This window comes from Bufo gargarizans, chromosome 3 (assembly GCF_014858855.1).
Source record: "Bufo gargarizans isolate SCDJY-AF-19 chromosome 3, ASM1485885v1, whole genome shotgun sequence".
In the NCBI taxonomy this organism is placed as follows: Eukaryota; Metazoa; Chordata; class Amphibia; order Anura; family Bufonidae; genus Bufo; species Bufo gargarizans.
Window position 1 is genome coordinate 529593883 of NC_058082.1, and position 21305 is coordinate 529615187.

The 21305-nt window shown below is 41.6% G+C and overlaps 1 protein-coding gene across 1 annotated transcript in view; it reads right to left on the reverse strand.

The window, feature by feature from the left end:
* Window positions 1-21305, reverse strand: part of DHRSX (dehydrogenase/reductase X-linked) — a 396361-nt gene that overhangs the window by 147987 nt on the left and 227069 nt on the right. Inside the window, exon 4 of the mRNA XM_044284034.1 lies at window positions 6643-6744. Within this exon, the coding sequence (XP_044139969.1) occupies window positions 6643-6744 (102 nt within the window). The remainder of the gene's footprint in view (window positions 1-6642; window positions 6745-21305) is intronic.

Below are 21305 nucleotides of genomic sequence, written 5' to 3' on the forward strand. Positions count from 1 at the left end.
CTCCAGATGTTGCAAAACTACAACTCCCAGCATGCCCAGACTGCCAACAGCTATCAGCCTACAGCAGGGCATGGTGGGAATTGTAGTTTTACAACAGCTGGAGAGCCACAGGTTGGCCATGCCTGCTCTAGAGGATACATGTAATTTATGATGAGGCACAGTTGTAAATGATGGTAAATATGCTAGGGATGGACCCGTGCACACCATGCCCTTGTTACGCTCCCTTTTCAGAAACGGGTGAGGGTGGCAAAAAAAAAAAGCCAGTTGTGACTAAATTCAGTCATAAAGGCATTTAGAAAAACACAAAATCAGGTCTTGCAACTTTATTTTTATTTTTGTTTAACACCAAAGGCAAGCCGTAGGAGGACGATAAATCTCCCCCATAGTGTTTGAGGGGAAAACATTTACAAGACACACGCACATATAGTATCCATGTTAACAGGGTAAGGGTCCGTGCACACGTCTACAACTGTTTTACAGTCCGCAAAAAAACACGGACACCTGCTATGTGCATTCCGCATTTTGCGGACCGCACATGACCGGCACTATAATAGAAATGCCTTTTCTTGTCTGTGTCTGCGGACAAGAATAGTACATGTTCTATTTTTTTGCAAGGCTGCAGAACGAAAGTGCGGATGCGGACAGCACACGGTGTGCTGTCCGCATCTTTTGCGGTCCCATTGAAAATGAATGGGTCAGCGCGCGTTCTGGAAAATTGGGGAACGGATGCGGACCCATTTTGCGGATGTGTGAAAAGTTACATACATCTACATAGTATATATTACCAGTTTCAAAATCAAGGCACTAAAGAAATGTGTTCTTTTATCATCTCTTAATATGCAGCACCATTTATCATTGGTAGGCTTTCGGAAAGAAATCAACAAAACATCAAACATAAATGTTGTGCTTACAAAAATAAATCGCTGCTGTCAGGAGCAGTCACTGGAAAAGAGAACAGCAAGGAAAAACAAAGTGGCCTAAACTATGCACAATTTGTCTTCAGAAGAAGAAAGCCCTTATATTATCCTCAGATATATTTCCTACGGAATAGAGTTCTGATTTGTATGTTACAGCATTGTTAAAAACAAACAATGCAACAGCACTCTGCAAACACAGATAATAAAGTAAATACAATAGTGCCATCCTCACTATAGAAAATCTACTAATGCTACATTATAAATGTGAGATTCTTGGCAAATACTTTTGTACAAATTATTTGTGCGTGTCCGCCAGCGTCAAGGCGATCTCTTTAGGACAGGAACCTAACACTAAATACTATATCCACTGGTGCCTGTTATTCCCTGAACAGAGGCCATTTTGGCACCAAAGAGGTACAATATAGTGTGGGCTCAGCAAGCATATGGAACTTGCATTTCCTGAATTTAATGGAGGCCAGTATGGCACCAGCGGATGTAGTATTTAGAGTTAGGTTCCTGTCCTAAAAATCCCCTTGACACTGGCAGACAGGCACAGATAATTTTGTACAAAATGTATTTGTCAAGAATCTCACATTTATAAAGTAGCGTTAGCATTAGTACATTTCTATAGTGAGTATGCCACAATTTTATTTACTTTATTATTTGTGTTTGCAGAGTTCTGTTGCATTGTTTGCTTTTGTGCTTTCAGCCATGGCGATATGCACCTCTGCACTGGGATGTCCTGGCTAACCCCCCGATTTTTTTTTCTTTGCAGTCTGCATTGGAGGTGTGTCTGACTCCATTAGTCATGCACTCCTAACCAACCTGTCTGTCCCGTAGGTAGATTTTAATTAGTGCAAGTAAAAAGCTGTAGCCTGCTATCCCTGCATTTATTAGAGGCCATTTGGCACCAGGAGAGGTGGAATACAGAGTAAGCTCAGCATACAGGGAGTGCAGAATTATTAGGCAAATGAGTATTTTGACCACATCATCCTCTTTATGCATGTTGTCTTACTCCAAGCTGTATAGGCTCGAAAGCCTACTACCAATTAAGCATATTAGTTGATGTGCATCTCTGTAATGAGAAGGGGTGTGGTCTAATGAGGTGTGCATAATTATTAGGCAACTTCCTTTCCTTTGGCAAAATGGGTCAAAAGAAGGACTTGACAGGCTCAGAAAAGTCAAAAATAGTGAGATATCTTGCAGAGGGATGCAGCACTCTTAAAATTGCAAAGCTTCTGAAGCGTGATCATCGAACAATCAAGTGTTTCATTCAAAATAGTCAACAGGGTCGCAAGAAGCGTGTGGAAAAACCAAGGCGCAAAATAACTGCCCATGAACTGAGAAAAGTCAAGCGTGCAGCTGCCAAGATGCCACTTGCCACCAGTTTGGCCATATTTCAGAGCTGCAACATCACTGGAGTGCCCAAAAGCACAAGGTGTGCAATACTCAGAGACCACCACTGAACAAGACACACAAGCTGAAACGTCAAGACTGGGCCAAGAAATATCTCAAGACTGATTTTTCTAAGGTTTTATGGACTGATGAAATGAGAGTGAGTCTTGATGGGCCAGATGGATGGGCCCGTGGCTGGATTGGTAAAGGGCAGAGAGCTCCAGTCCGACTCAGACGCCAACAAGGTGGAGGTGGAGTACTGGTTTGGGCTGGTATCATCAAAGATGAGCTTGTGGGGCCTTTTCGGGTTGAGGATGGAGTCAAGCTCAACTCCCAGTCCTACTGCCAGTTTCTGGAAGACACCTTCTTCAAGCAGTGGTACAGGAAGAAGTCTGCATCTTTCAAGAAAAACATGATTTTCATGCAGGACAATGCTCCATCACACGCGTCTAAGTACTCCACAGCGTGGCTGGCAAGAAAGGGTATAAAAGAAGAAAAACTAATGACATGGCCTCCTTGTTCACCTGATCTGAACCCCATTGAGAACCTGTGGTCCATCATCAAATGTGAGATTTACAAGGAGGGAAAACAGTACACCTCTCTGAACAGTGTCTGGGAGGCTGTGGTTGCTTCTGCACGCAATGATGATGGTGAACAGATCAAAACACTGAAATAATCCATGGATGGCAGGCTTTTGAGTGTCCTTGCAAAGAAAGGTGGCTATATTGGTCACTGATTTGTTTTTGTTTTGTTTTTGAATGTCAGAAATGTATATTTGTGAATGTTGAGATGTTATATTGGTTTCACTGGTAAAAAATAAATAATTGGGTATATATTTGTTTTTTGTTAAGTTGCCTAATAATTATGCACAGTAATAGTCACCTGCACACACAGATATCCCCCTAAAATAGCTAAAACTAAAAACAAACTAAAAACTACTTCCAAAAATATTCAGCTTTGATATTAATGAGTTTTTTGGGTTCATTGAGAACATGGTTGTTGTTCAATAATAAAATTAATCCTCAAAAATACAACTTGCCTAATAATTCTGCACTCCCTGTAAGTGTGGAGCCTGCATTCCCTGAACATATTGGAGGCCAGTCAGGCACCAAAGAGGTATAATATAGTGTGAGCTCAGCATGCATGAGGAACCTACATTCCCTGAATTTAATGGAGGGCGGTATGGCACCAGTGGATGTAGTACTTAGTGTTAGGTTCCTGTCCTAAAGAGATCACCTTGACGCTGGCGGACACGCACAAATTTTGTACAAAAATGTATGGTATTTGCCTAGAATCTCTAATTTATAATGCAACATTAGCATTTTACATTTTCTGTGGTGAGTATGGCATTATTGTATTTACTTTATTATTTGTGTTTGCAGGGTGCTGCTGCATTGTGTTTTTTTGCTTTCGTGCTTTCCGCCATGGCGACGTGCATCTGTGCACTAGGATGTGCTGGCTAACCCCCAATTATTTTTTTATTTGCAGTTTACAGCATTGTTACTCACAATACATGCTGGTCTTAGAGAAAAAAACTGAATATAAACTTCAAAAAAATCTATATATAGGGATCTAACATTTTGAAGTAAAGTGAAGGGATTTGGGTCCACAGGTCTGTCCTCTTTCTGTCTGTCCCAACTTGCAGCGCCAAAACTACTGCAGACCTGGGCGCTGGGTGTTGGACCCTACCTACCCTGCCTGTAGGCCATCATTTGTAAAATCCTTACTTAGGTAGACACATCTGTATATTATATAATGATATGAATTAATTCAGTAAGATGGATAAATGGTACTGAACTGATTTGTTCTGCTGCAAAAATGCTGAATTAGCATACAGCTGATTGTGTAGGATTATAGCGCTTTGTACAGTCGATAGCAATGTGAATTATTTTTCCTAGAAATAGCGCCTGTGCACACAATATCGTCTTTACATTGAACAGCTTGATTGCCATATCTTGGCTTTCAAAGATCATTGCCACATTTCGGCTCCGTTGTCTGAGCCACCTTAATAATGGAGTTTAATCTTTAGTTGTCTATAACATTGTCTGCAGTTCAGTGGCCACCGATGTCTAGAGATCACCATTAGTCTTAATGTCCTCAAAGGCGCTGGTAATTCTGAAATTGTTTCACTGTGAGTGATTTTCTAGCCTAAATCCTGGCAGTGAGCAGTGAGTCAGTCATTACAGCATTTGCCGAAAGCGCCTCTCGTTGTTTGAATGGAGTTTTACTTTATTATCCAAAATGGAAAAGCACAAATAGGACAGTGACCAAGTTCTATACATATTGTATTTCATATTTAACCCCTTCAGGATCTGGGCATTTTCTGTTGTTTCATTTTCATTTTTTACTCCCTGCAAACCTAGAGCCATAACTTTTTTATTTTTCCATCCACATTTTTTTTTTTTTGCAGGACAATTTCTACTTTTAAATGGCACCATTTACTGTTGCATACAATGTAGTGTGACGCTAGAAAAATTCCAAATGGGATGGAATTGGGGAAAAACAATTCCGCTACAGTTTCATGGGTTTTGTTTTTACAGCGTTTTCTAAGCGAGAAAACTTGTGTGTTTCATTGTCTGGGTCACTATGATTACAGGGATACCACATATATATCGTTTTTCAAATCAAAACTTTGGAAAAAAAAAATATTTTCTTTGCAAAGCCAAAATCTGACCTTCATAACTTTATTACTTTTATAAGTACGGAGCTTGTGCGAGGGCTCTTTTATTCTAAGGTGATCTGTACTTCAGATGGCTACCATATTGGGGTGTGAACGACTTTTTAATCACATTTTATTAATCTTTTGGGGGGAGATAAAGTGACAAAAATAATAGTGAAACGGCAATTTTTGATGTTTTTATATTGTTACGCCATTTAAAATTTTATAGTTTTAAAACCTTTTTTGTTTTCTTTTACACTTTTTAAAAGTTCCGCTAAGAAACTTGAAACATGTGATCATCAAATTGCTTCTCTCATAGACTCATAATGCATTGGAATTGGAGTCTGAGCAGTTCACTATGTTCCTTTGATGCCCTGTCACATGCAAGGTCTCCGTAGGAACATAGCTGCTGCAGCCTTGGACCCTTTAGGGAGACCGAGGCTGCTGAAGGGAATGAAAGGCTCCCCCGATCTCCACTCCGAGGAGCCGTTCCAGCCCCGGAAGCGATGCACTTCAGGGTTTTCAGCTCTTAGATGCTGTGGCTACATTTAACCATGGCATCTGAAGGGTTAAACATCTGCAATCCCCGTTATTGATGACTGCAGATATTATCCTTAGGCGTTTGCAATTTAAAACAGCAGTCACCCAGCGGCTTTGGCGCCAGCTGGGCTTGTGTTTGGGTGCCAAATTTAAATACCCGGCTTCCGCCGGGAAAGGGGTTAAAGGGGTTGTCGGAGATCATTATAAATCTTGATTGTAGCCAGAGGTAGACATATGTCACTATATGGTGACTTGTGACTACAAGTGACAGAAATCGGAGGAGTACGCTCCAACGTAACTCCAACATATAGCAATGTGAACAGAGCCTGATTGATATCATTATGTATTTATTTCTGACAAACCCAGATCTGCTACATCAACATCACACATTTTACTAACTCGCATTGTGATGTTAAATGATGGCAGTTAACAGCCATACTGAGCTCAAACGACATGCAGTCACAGCAGTCATTAGACATAAAATTTATGAAACAGTCGAGTGTGTGCGTCTCACAAAGCTCAATGCCTGGGAGGGAAATACAAGTAAATACGACGATATGAAAAAGTCTATCATTTCCGATAGAAGGAGCTTTCAACGACAAGTCACAGCTCTGTAGGTACTGCAAAATAGAGGTTTAGATATATGAGGGTTATTTGCATAAAATCATGTGCATATCCAAACGTGGCAGCGGAAATCCAATATTAACGGTGAGAAAGAATCAATGTCTCCTGAGCTGTTAGAGACACTTTAATGCTTGGTATCACAATATATATATGGCCAGCATAAATCTCATTAACTCTTCTATTTGTCTTTTAATCAAGGTACTGGCGACGCCTTGTAGAACAAGGAATTTCCCTCATTTCCCATGAGAAACGTGCATCTCCGGCAAGGCAAATGAGATTCAAGTTCAGAAGGCATTGAACGCTAATTGAGATCCTGACAAACTCCTATCTTCTCCTAAATAGCAGGTTACATTTTGTCAGCTACTGGCAATTATAGTAAATTGGGAGTATTAAAGCTCTAAATGTCCTGTCGTAAACACCCAATAAAATTTCACAATTTCACGGCGCCTTACGGTGTCAGACAAAAGATAATCCAGAAATACGCTCCAAGAGGAAGCACCGACTCACCGTTATTAACCAGAACGTGGAGGTCCAGATTTTTTGCTTTGAAATTCTGTACACAATTCCGTATGGACTTCGTGGAGGCCAAATTGCAGAATAAAAATTCCACTGGGAAGAAAGAAAATACATTTAGAAAGGCTTCGGCGAAGCAGCGCAGTATATCACACTACAGCTATAAAATTAATCATAGACTTTTGGCAGATGAAAAAATAAAAGATTATACATTCTATTATTGAGGGCAAGCAATTCAATTTAGAGACCGCACTGTTTTAGCCATTTACTGGAATATAAAAGACCGCGCTCCAGAAATAAGGCACCGTACCTCTTATTCACACATACAAGAAGAGGCCATTCTAAGGGATGACCAATGCATATTTATTAACCGAATTTTCCAGGAATGATTAATTGATGACCTATCAACTGTTTGAAGAGGCTGAACGGTGAGTGCTGCGTCCTCTTCCTAAGCCAGTAGAGTCACATTCGTAGTAGGTCACATGGCAACATGCAGGGCAGTCCTGTTCATGTGAATGGGCCTGCTCTGCAATACCAAGTGTGGCCACTATACAATGTACGGCGCACTCATAAGAGCACCACAGCATCTTCAAACAGCTGACTAGAGGTAGTGCTGGGAGTCAGACCCGCATTGATCACATATTAAATGGCATCTGTCAGCAGATTTGTACCTATGAAACTGGCTGACCTGTGAGATGTGCACCTGGCAGCTTTAATATATGCAAATGAGCCCCTAGGAGCAACTGGGGCGTTACCATTACTCCTAGACATTCTGCTCCCTCTGCACTTTGATTACCAGCGCCAGCAGTTGCAGAGACAGCGGAGCCTCTAGGTGTAACAGCCACGGCCTCGTTGCTCCTAGAGGCTCATTTGCATATATTTGCAAACATCATATTTCTCAGCAATGCGGGCACACATGAACATGGGACCAACACAGATGCCTCCAGCTGCCAAGTGCACATACAACATGTCAGCCAGTTTCATAGGTACAAACCTGCTGACAGATGCCCTTTAATGACCTATCCAGAGTACAGGTCTTCAACATACGAGTCCTGGAAAATCAATTTAACTTGTTCGGAAGACTTAGGAATTAGCCAGCAGTAAGCACATGACATTCTTTAACCAGTTAAGACCAGGCCATCTTCTATTTTTGGGCGGACAAATATTCGTCTTTTATTTAAGTACAAGCGGGTTTGAAAGTAAAAACTTTTTCTTTTGTTCAGTTATTCAAATACATTTTGCTGTGTTTTTTACGATACATGAGGCTTTATTTTTATGTCATTTTTTTTATTTTAGTATGTTTTATAGCTGAGGAAATGTAGAAAAATAGAATAAAAAGACATGTTTTTCTATTCTGCTTTTAATAGCTGAAAGTGTAACTGAAATATCTTTAAAAATTGTGTCCCATTTCTTTTGTGATATATAGTCGGGCGGACTGGCCACAGACCCTATAGGAGAATTTCCCGCTGGGGCGATGACAGTGGCACACCCAGGGCCTCCTCACTGCCACTGGCTGTGTACATAATGATCTGATACTCTCAGGTATATATGTATCTAGCTGGATGCTGCAGATGCCCTCCTGAATTCAACTGTATGGCTGTCCTCAGGTTGATGATAGAGTTGAATACTATGGTGGGGCATGGGATCTCATGGCTCCTTGCCCTGCTGTTCAGCTTCATAGGCCACAGGCCACTATATGAGACAGTGTAGAAATGGCGCAGGGACACAGGCATCTCAGGCCAGAAAAGACCCACTGTCTTGGAACAGGCATGTATTTTTTGTTTCTTTGGCCACTTGGGGGGGCTTACTACTGGGGGCACTATAGGGGTCATTACTAAGCAAAGTCCAGGTGGCATGCTGAAGGTAGGGCTGTCTTGGGGCGGTTTACTGTATCTTACCTCTAAATCCAATGATCCATATTTTAATTAGAGACAATTGAAGGAGGTGGACAGAACATGGCAGCTGTTGATGGCCACCACGGAGGGGCAGAATTTTGTGCTGCACTATGGTATTGCTGACCCCATCTACTTATGTTGTTTTTCAATTTGTCAATTTGGACCTGCCTACAACATAGGGCCACTTTTATTTTTATTTTTTTCCAGGGCTGCTTTAAGTTCTCAGTCCACCCTGTATATAGTTTACGGTTGCCAAGGGTGAAGCTAGAAGCTGCAGTGTGGGCTATCACTGGGGATCTTTTTATATTTGTTTGTTTTTTGTCTTTTCTTACACATTGGATGTCATTTATTAAATTTGACGGATGTAAAAGTAGTTGCAAGGGGCATTTTTACTGTGACAATATTTTTTGCAAGGGCGTAGCTGGGGAAATAGGCCAAAAAGTAGCCGAAAAACTATGTCGGCCAGGGGCTTACATAGTATTTTAGATAGGCACCAGGACTGCCATATATGTGCCCAATTTAAGAAGAGGCACACGCCCCATCATCAATTAACTGTATACAGTATATCGCAGAGCAGGGTGGACAACTAAGATCGGCATAAAAAGACATTTTAGTAAATGTCCCCCATTCTGCACCCCTCTATATGGTCATACAAAAAATGTGTGTGTGTTTGGGCATTTTAATATCACATTATTATATTTTAGCCCCAGTTACAGAGGAGATTGTGTTTCTGGACATTTACTGCTGAGCTGATCTGGGTCTGCTAACACCCAGCAGCTCCTGCAGTTACCCGCACCCTGCAATCACATGATCAGCGGGACAGGAGCACTCATCCTGCTCCACAATCTCCATGCACACTGGACATTTTTAGTCACCTGTAACTAACCAGATTAAATATTAAGTACTGGAAATAATTTACTGTAATTTAGATGTTACAAATATTGTGATTACCATACCAAATTGGAAAGAAATAGTTAAAAAGCATCCTGGCAGAGAATGAATAGACAAGTGACCATGACTGCTTTCTCCATTCACTTCTATAGGAGTTACTTACACAACAACGTGGGCTATATATTCCACAGACAGACAACCAGTGGTGTATTTACCATGCGATGGAACCCATGGTGAGGGAGGGCCCAGCTGTGAACCCCTTTTACTGCCCAACATACTGTAAATCCATAGCATTTTCCTGTAGTGACCACCAGGGGGCCCATTGCAAGGAGATTTTACTGCTGTATAATTCCCCAGGTAAACTGTATAGATTCTGGTGCACTAGTCAGAGAAGTCAAAAAGCTCTGCTGCTACTACAGTAGCAACAGATTGAAATGCAATCTCACTTACTGTATGTGAGGATTTCTGTGGACCTAGTTATTAAAAACAGTATAAAAGCACATTCCCAAATCCTTATCTGTAGCCAGTAGCAGCCCTGCTAATCTGGTGAAAAGTAATCAAATATCATAAATACTTAGTTAATTACAAAACATGATATATATCATGGACATAATCATTAAAAGCCAAGTGGGCAGAAAAAACATCAACCTGAAGGGACACAGGCTGCAGGCAACATCATAAATTGATGTATAGGTAAGTAATAAATAAATTGATATGTGAATAAATATCACAGCGGTAGGTCATAAATCATACCGTATGTTATGGGGAGCCACAGGTGAAGAGAATAATAACTACCGGTCCAAAGAAAGGATCCAAGAAATAATTACCCACCTCTAACCATACAACCTGAGCAGCATAGAGATAAAGTGAGGGAGAACCTGACGAAGGCACGCCGAAATGCACGTTGGGGTAACGCCATCCTTGTTGGTTGACACACGGCACTTGTCCTGGTAGGTTCTCCCTCACTTTATCTCTATGCTGCTCAGGTTGTATGGTTAGAGGTGGGTGATTATTTCTTGGATCCTTTCTTTGGACCGGTAGTTATTATTCTCTTCACCTGTGGCTCCCCATAACATACGGTATGATTTATGACCTACCTCTGTGATATTTATTATTTATTCACATATCAATTTATTTATTACTTACCTATACATCAATTTATGATAATGTTGCCTGCAGCCTGTGTCCCTTCAGGATGGTGTTTTTTCTGCCCACTTTGCTTTTAATGATTATGTCCGTGATGTATATCATGTTTTGTAATTAACAAAGTATTTCTGATATTTGATTATAGTACATAGTCAGCTCCGTTTCTTTTATAGGTTTTGTATATTTCATGGGAGCTGGTACTCGTGATTGTTTACAGGTTGATCCTCATACTATTGCCGCAATATGGATTGTATATGCAAATTTTAGCTTGGGCATGAGGATCCCTTTTGGTTGTTTTGCTTTTGTATATTAATCTGGTGAAAAGTAGAGAAATTAGGGAAGGGTTCTAGAAGGGGTAGCACAGCAAGCAAAGGCAAACTGAAAAATTCCACTTGCTGTGTCCTGTTGCTCATTTTGCTGGTGGATGATATCCCCTGACCATGGTAGATTGTACCTCCTGCCCTATAAGAGCTCTTCTGGTTACAAACATTTCTGAAAGCGGTCTTGACTATGATCCTATAGCAGGCTTTGGGTGCCACATCCAAACAACACAGATCGGTTAGGCTACTTTCACTTATGTGGCATGAATTCCGGCAGAGAACAGGAATTCTGCGAATGGAATGCCTACTGGCCCCATTAAGTATAATGGGGTCCAGTCGAAATCAAGCCTCTTCCCATCAAAAAATGCGAAGAATCGCCAACTGTGGTTTGTGCCCAGCCGATTCCCGGCATTGTCTGCCGGATCAGACGCCTGGATCTACGTGCTGGAGATGTGAAACTAGCCCTATACACACATATGCATAAATATTAGGACACATTTACATGGGTTGATGCACAGAGCAATTATCGGGAATGAAATTTATTCCTGATCACCTGACATCGAAAATAGTCTTAAACCAACAAGGAAGCCGATGTAGTTTAAATCCTGTTAAGTAGAGGCCTTCGCTTCTACATAACTTTGGCATCTCCACCGACAGCGCAAGGATATTAAGACCAGCGTATACATCGCAGGTCTTAACCCCTTAAGGACTCGGCCCTATTTCACCTTCTGGACTTGGCTGATAACTTTAGACTTATCCAAGGCATTCTGAGATTGTTTTTTCGTCACAAATTGTACTTCATGACACTGGTAAAATGAAGTTAAAAAAAATCATTTTTATTTATAAAAAAATAGCAAATTTACCAAAAATCTGTAAAAAATTGCAAATTTCCAAGTTTCAATTTCTCTACTTCTATAATACATAGTAATACCTCCAAAAATAGTTATTACTTTACATTCCCCATATGTCTACTTCATGTTTGGATCATTTTGGGAATTATATTTTATTTTTTGGGGATGTTACAAGGCTTAGAAGTTTAGAAGCAAATCTTGAAATTTTTCTGAAATTTTCAAAAACCCAATTTTTAGGGAACCGGTTCAAGTCACTTTGTGAGGCTTACATAATAGAAACCACCCAAAAATGACCCCATTCTAGAAACTAGACCCCTCCAGGTATTCAAAACTGAACTTTACAAACTTTGTTAACCCTTTAGGTGTTCCAAAAGAATTAATGGAAAATAGAGATACAATTTTAAAATTTCACTTTTATGGCAGATTTTCCATTTTAATAATTTTTTTCCAGTTACAAAGCAAGGGTTAACAACCAAACCAAACACAATATTTATGGCCCTGATTCTGTAGTTTACAGAAACACCCCATATGTGGTTGTAAACTACTGTACGGGCACACGCCAGGGCGCAGAAGAAAAGGAATGCCATACGGTTTTTTGGAAGGCAGATTTTGCTGGACTGTTTTTTTTGACACTATGTCCCATTTGAAGCCCCACCTGATGCACCCCTAGAGTAGAAACTCCAAAAAAGTGGCCCCATTTTAGAAACTATGGGATAGGGTGGCAGTATTGTTGGTACTAGTTTAGGGTACATATGATTTTTGGTTGCTCTATATTACACTTTTTGTGAGGCAAGATAACAACAAATAGCTGTTTTGGCACCGTTTTTATTTTTTGTTATTTACAACATTCATCTGACAGGTTAGATCATGTGATATTTTTATAGACAAGGTTGTCAAGGATGCGGTGATCCCTAATATGTACACTATTTTTTAATTTATGTAAGTTTTACACAATAACAGCTTTTTTAAAACAAAAAAAAATGATGTTTTAGTGTCTCCATATTCTGAGCCATAGTTTTTTTTATTGTTTGGGCGATTGTCTGAGGTAGGGGCTCATTTTTTGCGGGATGAGGTGACGGTTAGATTGGTACTATTTTGGTGGGCAAATGCCTATTTGATCGCTTGCTGTTGTACTTTTTGTGATGTAAGATGACCAAAAAAATTGTTTATTTAGCACAGTTTTTATTTTTTATTTTTTACGGTGTTCATCTGAAGGGTTAGGTCATGTGATATGTTTATAGAGCCGGTCGATACGGACGCAGCGATACATAATATGTATACATTTTTTCCCCCCTATTTTTTACCGGAAGGCAGCGCAGATGCCTCAGGAAGGCATTGCGCTGCTTTCCATGCCATCAGGTCCCCCCCAGAGCCCCATGGGGACCCGATGGCACCACCGCCGCACCAGGTAAAAGCCGCAAACCGCAGGTCTGAATTGACCTGATGTGCATTTAGCTGATGTGCCTGCTCAATGATTTGAGCAGACACCTTGTTCCGATCACCGCCCACCGGTGATCGGAACACCACATGACGTACCGGTACGTCATGGGTCCTTAAGGACTCGGGAACCATGCCGTACCGGTACGTCATGGGTCCCTAAGGGGTTAAAAAACTTCCAAATCCTCTTGTAAACTCCCCTAAGGTAAACTATTGTGACAACCTGAATATCCTCTAAACATAGTCATTGAAAGAGAACATCCCTTTCTCCCATAATTATCCTGCAATTAACCTTTTGTCAATATAATTATCAGATTTAACAGAGTACAGATGTAGCCAAAAAAAGAAGCGTTATCTCGTGACCATTGAAGCCATTGAAAGCCATTTAAAAAAGTTAATTAACATTTTCTTGCGAGTGTTTATTTAAAACATTAAACGTTCCTTTCAGATCGGCTTTGTCATTAAATTACTGTTTGGGATTTTCATAACAGTGGGGATGGTCAATGATAGTAAAGCCACTGTCAAATCTGCTCTGATAGTTATGCTTAAACTTCTCATATGAAGTCAGCTTCATAACCTTATTATAAGCTTCAAAGACAGTAGCGATCGAATCAAAGTCATATCCTTTCTCCTTCTAAAGATAATGCAAAGTATATCAATTAAAATGACCTACCTCAGTGTCAGACTGCATTAGTACCATACCAACCTCAAGGTTTCTCCAGACATTAAAAAAAAATGAAATTAGTGGCAAAGGTGTCTTCAGAATGGGCTGTCAGTATGGACAAGATTTTGATCATGTATCTTTCCACAGTACTATGACTTCATCTTGACCAAGTTAGACAACTAGTTAGAAGGCAAAATGTGCTGAATTTGTTTTCAAAGGAGATTTTCTTTACTTGGACTTTGCAATGAAGGTTAGCAAACTATAATGATGAAAAGCTCTCAGGGGATCCTGTTTCTCCTTGCAGAGACTGCCAGTTGGTGTAGGGCAGGGATGGCCAACCTGCGGCTCTCCAGCTGTTGCAAAACTACAACTCCCAGCATGCCCAGTCTGCCTACAGCTATCATAGAAACATAGAATGTGTTGGCAGATTAGAACCATTTGGCCCATCTAGTCTGCCCAATATACTAAATACTATGGATAGCCCCTGGCCCTATCTTATATGAAGGATGGCCTTATGCCTAACCCATGCATGCTTAAACTCCTTCACTGTATTTGCAGCTACCACTTCTGCAGGAAGGCTATTCCATGCATCCACTACTCAGTAAAGTAATACTTCCAGCCTACAGCAGGGCATGGTGGGAGTTGTAGTTTCACAACAGCTGGAGAGCCGCAGGGTGGCCAGCCCTGGTGTAGAGAGTCTTACAGGCAACTCATCCAGGGAAAAGTATGGAAATTAGGCCAGGTTCACACTTAAGTTATTTGATCATTTATTACATCAGTAATTGTGAACCAAAACTAGGTGCGGGTCAAAAACATAGAACAGTTGCAGATCTTTCCATTATACCTCATCTCTGAGTAGGCTTCACTACTGGTTTTGGCTTACAATAACTGATGGGAATAACTGATTGAATAACTGAAGTGTGAACCCAGCCTTAGCTCTCCTTCAAATGGAGGAAACCTGTTTTTTTGCGTTGTTTATATGTAGCTACCCTGTCAATGTCTGACCCATTAACAAGCCTTGAAATATTACTAGAAATGTTAGTAAAGCAGAGAAGATTCTGATAATTGTTTTCTTCCTTCTGGAGGAGAGTGAATTTGCATAATGAGGAATAGAAAGTGTTCTACAAACAAAAAGAGGAAAACGAGAAAGAGGAAGTGAGATAGCTGTAACAAATTATGCAAGAAAAAAGTTGAGGGCACAAGTCTGTTTTTGAGTCTGGACTGCTCATGTTTGCTCCTGCAAGGTAACTCGAAGAATGTCCTGCTTTAAAAAGTCCAAGAAGTTAACTCATACAGTACATCTTATACAGGCCTTTCAAATTGGCCAAGATGGCTCAGTAAGAGATGGCTTCCTATTTTTGCATATAACTACCCTTTCAGTCATTCAATGACCACTTTTAGGGGCTATTTGGTCCTTGTCATGATGAATGCCTAAAGGAAGGTTGTCAGAATGGTCTGTAAATGTATTACTGTATTTCACTGTTTAGGTCCAATAGGCGGCAAAAGATTGAAAGGAGTTCTCTACCTTAAAGGTGTTATCTAGTTACTACTATTGTTGACCTATCCTCTGGAAACTGGCAGTGTCCGACACCGGGACCCCCAGGTGATCTGCTGTTAGAAGAGGCTGGGCGATCTGTGAGCGCCATAGCCTTTTCTTAGGCCATGTGAGGTCACAGTACATCAGTCACATGGCCTAGTTGCCAAGGCATGGTCTAGTCAATGGGGTAGAGCTGCAATACCAAGCACAGCCGCTATATGATGTACGACACTGTGCTTGGAAAGGTGCCAGGAGCCGGAGTACCGGTGAGCGCAGGGGTTCCCTGAAACAGCTGATCACTGGGGCAACAGGACTTAGACCCCCGCCAATGTGATAATGATAACTTATCTTGAGGATAGGTCATCATTATCTTTACCTGGATAATCCCTTTAAACCTATTCTGTCTAACCCAAAGGGGCAAATGGGAATATATCATTTCTACCTCTGCACTGTCAATTCCACTGAGGTAGCAAGAAGTCTAACAATAAGTAACCCTTCAACATGTCCCATTTAAAATAGTTATCCGAGGTACGTTTTTTTTGTAAGGGCAGGGAAGCTTAAAATATATTTTTTTCAAAGTATACTTAGTTGCAAACCCCCTCCATTCCAGCACTGCTCCCCATCTGGCTTTGCTTTCCTTCAGCAGTGTCATGCCCGTATACTGTATGTGCCAGCTGCAGCCAACCACTGCTCTTGCTGATCTGCACATCATCTCTGCAGACAAAAAACGTGAGGTTATGGCTGAAGCGGTGTGGAGGAACGGAACATCCGTGCTGGAATGAAGGGAGTTCAAAATGGCGAATGGGGGGGGGGGGGGGGGGTATTTTAATAGCTTTCCTGCTTTTTACATAAAAATTAACTTTGTTTCATGGGCTTCAAATCATGTACACAGGTACAAATGGAAACCCATCTCTACAGGGGCGGATTGGCCATAGAACCTACAGGGAAGTTTCCTTGTGGGCCGATGTCTAGGAGGGACACCCAAGCCCTTCTCACGGCTGCCAGCCTGGTACACAATGATCTATTTCTCTCTTATGCGCATGGCCAGCAGCTGCAGGTGCTCTCCTGAATTTAACCGTATGGACAACCTCAGGACAAAGATACAGTTGAATACTGCTCTGTTGTGGCGGTATATTGCTTTGCACTGTGACCTTGCTGGCCTGCTTAATTATGTTGCCCCACCTTCTGTCAATTTGGACCCGCCTGCAACATGGGGCCACTTTTACCTTTCTTCCAGGGCCACTTTTAGTGAGCAGTCTGCCCCTGCATGTCTACGACCTTTTTCTTCTTGGTTCTGAACATTTCATTTAAATTTCCTTTCCTTTAATTTCTCCATCTGATCCTTGTTTTTTTGTCTTGGCCTAATTTCGATGATGCCACATGTACAGAGCTCACATTTCACAAAGTACACAATCTGCTGCCAAGCTCTAGGCACAAGAAGCTAATTGTGCGCATCTTGAAAACCCCACTATCCTGGCATAAATCCCCATGTTATTTGTGCAAAAATGGGTGCATTTATAAAAAATAAACTTGTAAATAAAAAAAATAAAGGCGTAATATAAACTCTTTACAATGTTACTTAGTGTCACAGTCCATACCTGCTGCCCATTGATACTACATTATATGAAAATGTAATTAAATGTGCCAAATTGTTTTCATTTTTTTTTTTTTCAATTAACTTTTTGACATTCCTCTCCACCAATAAAATCTAAAGTTAGATCACTTTTGTAAAGTACGGCTGATATTTTTAGATCAGATCCCCTGTATGGTGGGTCATTTATCTTCAGATACACCACTGCCTGAGCAAGGTGGAAAGACAGCGTGCAGCAAACTGTACATGGCTGAGACACATGAAGCCATCCATACTCTATGTATACAATTTTTTTTACGGACACACAGGGAAGAAATTCATTAATGTCCAAAGTGACTATTCACGCTGCTACTGACTGGAAACCCCACTGTTTTCACACAATATTTCTGTCTGGAGAGAGACCACAGACAGCCTAGGTTTATCATTTTTAGCTTAGCTTCTTATCTGCACATTGAATGTGGGAGAGGAATATATTTTATGATAACATCAAAAGACAAAATGAATAATGGGAACAAAAAGAAGAAGAAAAAAGAATTCAGCTGCACACTGTTCTTTGGTATTATGGCTCCATTAACCCCTCAGGCTGCAATAAAAATATACTGTGCACATTGACATTTAGTTTCTACACTAGAGAGGTCAACAATAGCAGCAAGTGGGCACTTGTCCCCTCCAGTCTTTAAAGGGGTGTTCCAGGAGTAGAATATTGATGAGCTATCCTCAGGTTGGTGGGAGTTTGACTCTGGGCATTCCACATATCCATTGTTTGAACAGGCCATGGTGCTCTAGTGATCGCTGGGGCCTCCTCACAACACACTAAGCACCACGCTGTACACTGTATAGTAGCTGTGTTGAGTTTTGCAGCCTAGGCCTATTCACTTAAATGAGACTAAGCTTCACGTAGGCCATGTGGCCGATAAAAGTAACACCACTGGCCTAAAAAGAGGCCACGGCCCTCAACTGGGCTTCAAACTGTTGATCTTGAGGGTACCGGGAGTAGGCCCTCCAATGATCTGATGTTGATGACCAATCCTGATAGGTCATCAATATTAGCCCCATCAGTATTAGGACTCATGAACACTGCCATTGCGGTCCCCAATGCACGGGCAACATCCGTGCAGCGGGCCGGACCCATTCAACTTGAATAGGTCCGTGGTCTGTCCGCACCGCAAAAAAATATGACATGTCATATTTATTTGCGGTGCGGAACAACAGAAAGAAACACCACAGAAGCACTCCGTAGTGCTTCCTGTGTTCCGTGACTCCGTTCCGCATCTCCGGAATTGCGGACCGAATGGGTCCGCATCCGTGATGCGTGGTGCACACGGCCAGCGGCCGTGGATTGCCGACCCGCTATTTGCCGCCCAACGGCCATGTGCATGAGGCCTTATATTATTTTTGATATGCTCTCATATGTGGATCAAGAGTGGACAGGGCAAATGTAGTAGAGTAGTTGTATCTTGTGCAAGCTGGAAAAAAAAAATGAAAAATGAAAAAATACAACAACATTGCAAACAGCCTTTATCAGCAGTATCCTACCGTTTTGTGGCTAAAGCTGCTGTGTTGATCCATGCGATTCCATAGTAACAGATAAAACCCTGTCTAGTGCGATTCTGTAGCCATACTTCTGTTTTCTATATTTACTCAACTCTACCAAACGTACAGTAGGCAATATAAATATGAAAAATGATTGTAAGCTTTGGCTACACATGGTTTATTTGTTGTTTGTTTGTCACCATGAAATGCATAAGAGCGGCAGATACTAATTACTTTGGTGCCTCTTTAGACTGTTTAGTCTATATTTATATTGTCTATTAGTTGGCTTACTTTGCACCACTTTTCTCCACAACAGGCTTGGCTTGAGAGACAGGTCGAGATAGGGGAGAAGCTGGAAGGGAGTGGACACACAGTGTCCCCGTCCTGTCCATATTCAATCTTTACCACACAATATGCAGATATCTACTCAACAGGCTACAGTAATAGCAATAACGATTATCTCTAGAGAGGAAGCTAATATATCAGTCCTCACAGGGTTATGTCATCAGAACAAAAAAAAAATCTGAATGGTCTGGGTATGTATGTATAATAAAAAAAGACCATATTTTCAGCACCATAAGGCTACTTTCACACTAGCGTTCGGGCGGATCCGTTCTGAACGGATCCGCTCATAATAATGCAGGCGGAGGCTCCGTTCAGAACGGATCCGTCTGCATTAAAATGACAAAAAAAAAGCTAAGTGTGAAAATAGCCTCGGACGGATCCGTCCAGACTTTCAATGTAAAGTCAATGGGGGACGGATCCGCTTGAAGATTGAGCCACATTGTGGCATCTTCAAACGGATCCGTCCCCATTGACTTACATTGTAAGTCTGGACGGATCCGCACGGATCCGCACGCCTCCGCACGGCCAGGCGGACACCCGAACGCTGCAAGCAGCGTTCAGCTGTCCGCCTGTCCGTGCGGAGGCGAGCGGAGCGGAGGCTGAACGCCGCCAGACTGATGCAGTCTGAGCGGATCCGCTCCATTCAGACTGCATCAGGGCTGGACGGCTGCGTTCGGGTCCGCTCGTGAGCCCCTTCAAACGGAGCTCACGAGCGGACCAGCGAACGCTAGTGTGAAAGGAGCCTAAGACACACTTTTTCCACCCAAAAGTTGAGGAAAATGGCAGTGCATCTTATAATGCAAAAACTAATGAGCACTTCCATTAGTACAGTAGTGGTTAATATGGCGAGTACTGGCTTTACTCACTGCTTACAGTATTCAGAGTCAGGACGTAGTGTGTGTAAGCACGTACTATGTCCTGACGTTGTGCAACATCAGGTCACAGTGCAGCACTGCAAGAAGAGCGCACTGGATCTCCTAAATGAGGGCACTGTCCAAATTAAGTTATTTTTTTTTGTCTGATCTGAGGTCTGATGAAGATTGGGGATCCAATTTGGGGGTCTGATATGAGGTCTGATGAAGACTGAAGGTCTGATTTAGAGGTCTGATCTGAGGTCTGAAGAAGATTGGGGGTCTGATTTGAGGCCTGATGAACATTGTGGGTCTGATCTGAGGTCTGAATGAAGAGGGTTGTGGAATCCGCACACCTTTTGATCGTGGGTGCTCGTGGAGGACTTCAGTCTAGTAATAATTTAGATAATCCACGGCACACCAGTATCGTTTTACTTGCAGTTTATTTTGATTAAACAAATTCAAACAGTGTCAATATATGACTTATCGCGCCATTTTCAATTATTATGCATAAAGAAATTCAAGCCATAATGTGTCCCAACGTTTCGGTCTTGTTAGACCTTTCTCAAGGGATCTGAGGCCATCATATACGGGACGCTTGAATTGGAGGTGCCTCTAACGTGCCCAAGGGGCTGTCTTTCTGGCTGTTTGTGCCCAGCAGCACCCCTTATCTCGTAGCCCAGCGCTGCCCCACTGCTAATTATTCACTCCTCTCATCGCAGATGGTGCGCCGTTATCTCGCGCATGCGCCCTGGATCGACAGATCAGCGGCTGCAAGCCAAGTGCACAGACATACTGGCGCACGCGCACTTCGTTCGCCGACACTGCTCCCAGGACACCGCGCGGGCGATGACCAGAGGATCCAGGGCGCATGCGCGAGATTACGGCTCACCATCAGAGATGAGTGAATAATTATCAGTGGGGCGGCGATGGGCTACAAGATAAGGGGCGTGGCTGGGCACAAACAGGTGGGGGTAAAACTAGTATTTTTTTATTTAGATAATGGAGACTGATAGGATGATATGAACAGCTCTATATTGAAAATCTTGCTGACAGAATCCCTTTAAAGGCTACATAAACCTTTGGGAGCAAGTTTTTTTTAAATGACTGCATTAAGCTAAAAATCTTTTTTTTTTTTCAATTTGTCTTTATTAAATAATATTGAGTTGTTCTGTCACAAAGGGTTAACAGTTTTTCTAGCTGTGTGAATCTTACTTTCGCTTTGTTCTGGTCATCTAATAACCCTTATCTCTGAATTACTAAAAGGACAAACACGTAGTTAAGCCACATTCTTATCAACATAAGAATTTAGCTATAATGAATGTTTAAGGTTAGAGATGAGAGATAAGGAGCTGCCTGATTGAACAGAGGGAAAATACAGATCATGCTACTAGAGCATCTCAGTCCTGTACAGAGAAAAGAGCTCTGGATTTTCAATAAGGACCAATTGAAAAAATCTTTTTTTAGCGGAAAATTAGTACAATGCAATAATAAAAGGGTTAACATAGCATTTAAGATTGCAGTTTTTTTATATTTCCAAATAAAAATAAAATAAGTGACTTAATAGACTATACATCGATACAGTATATGGATTTC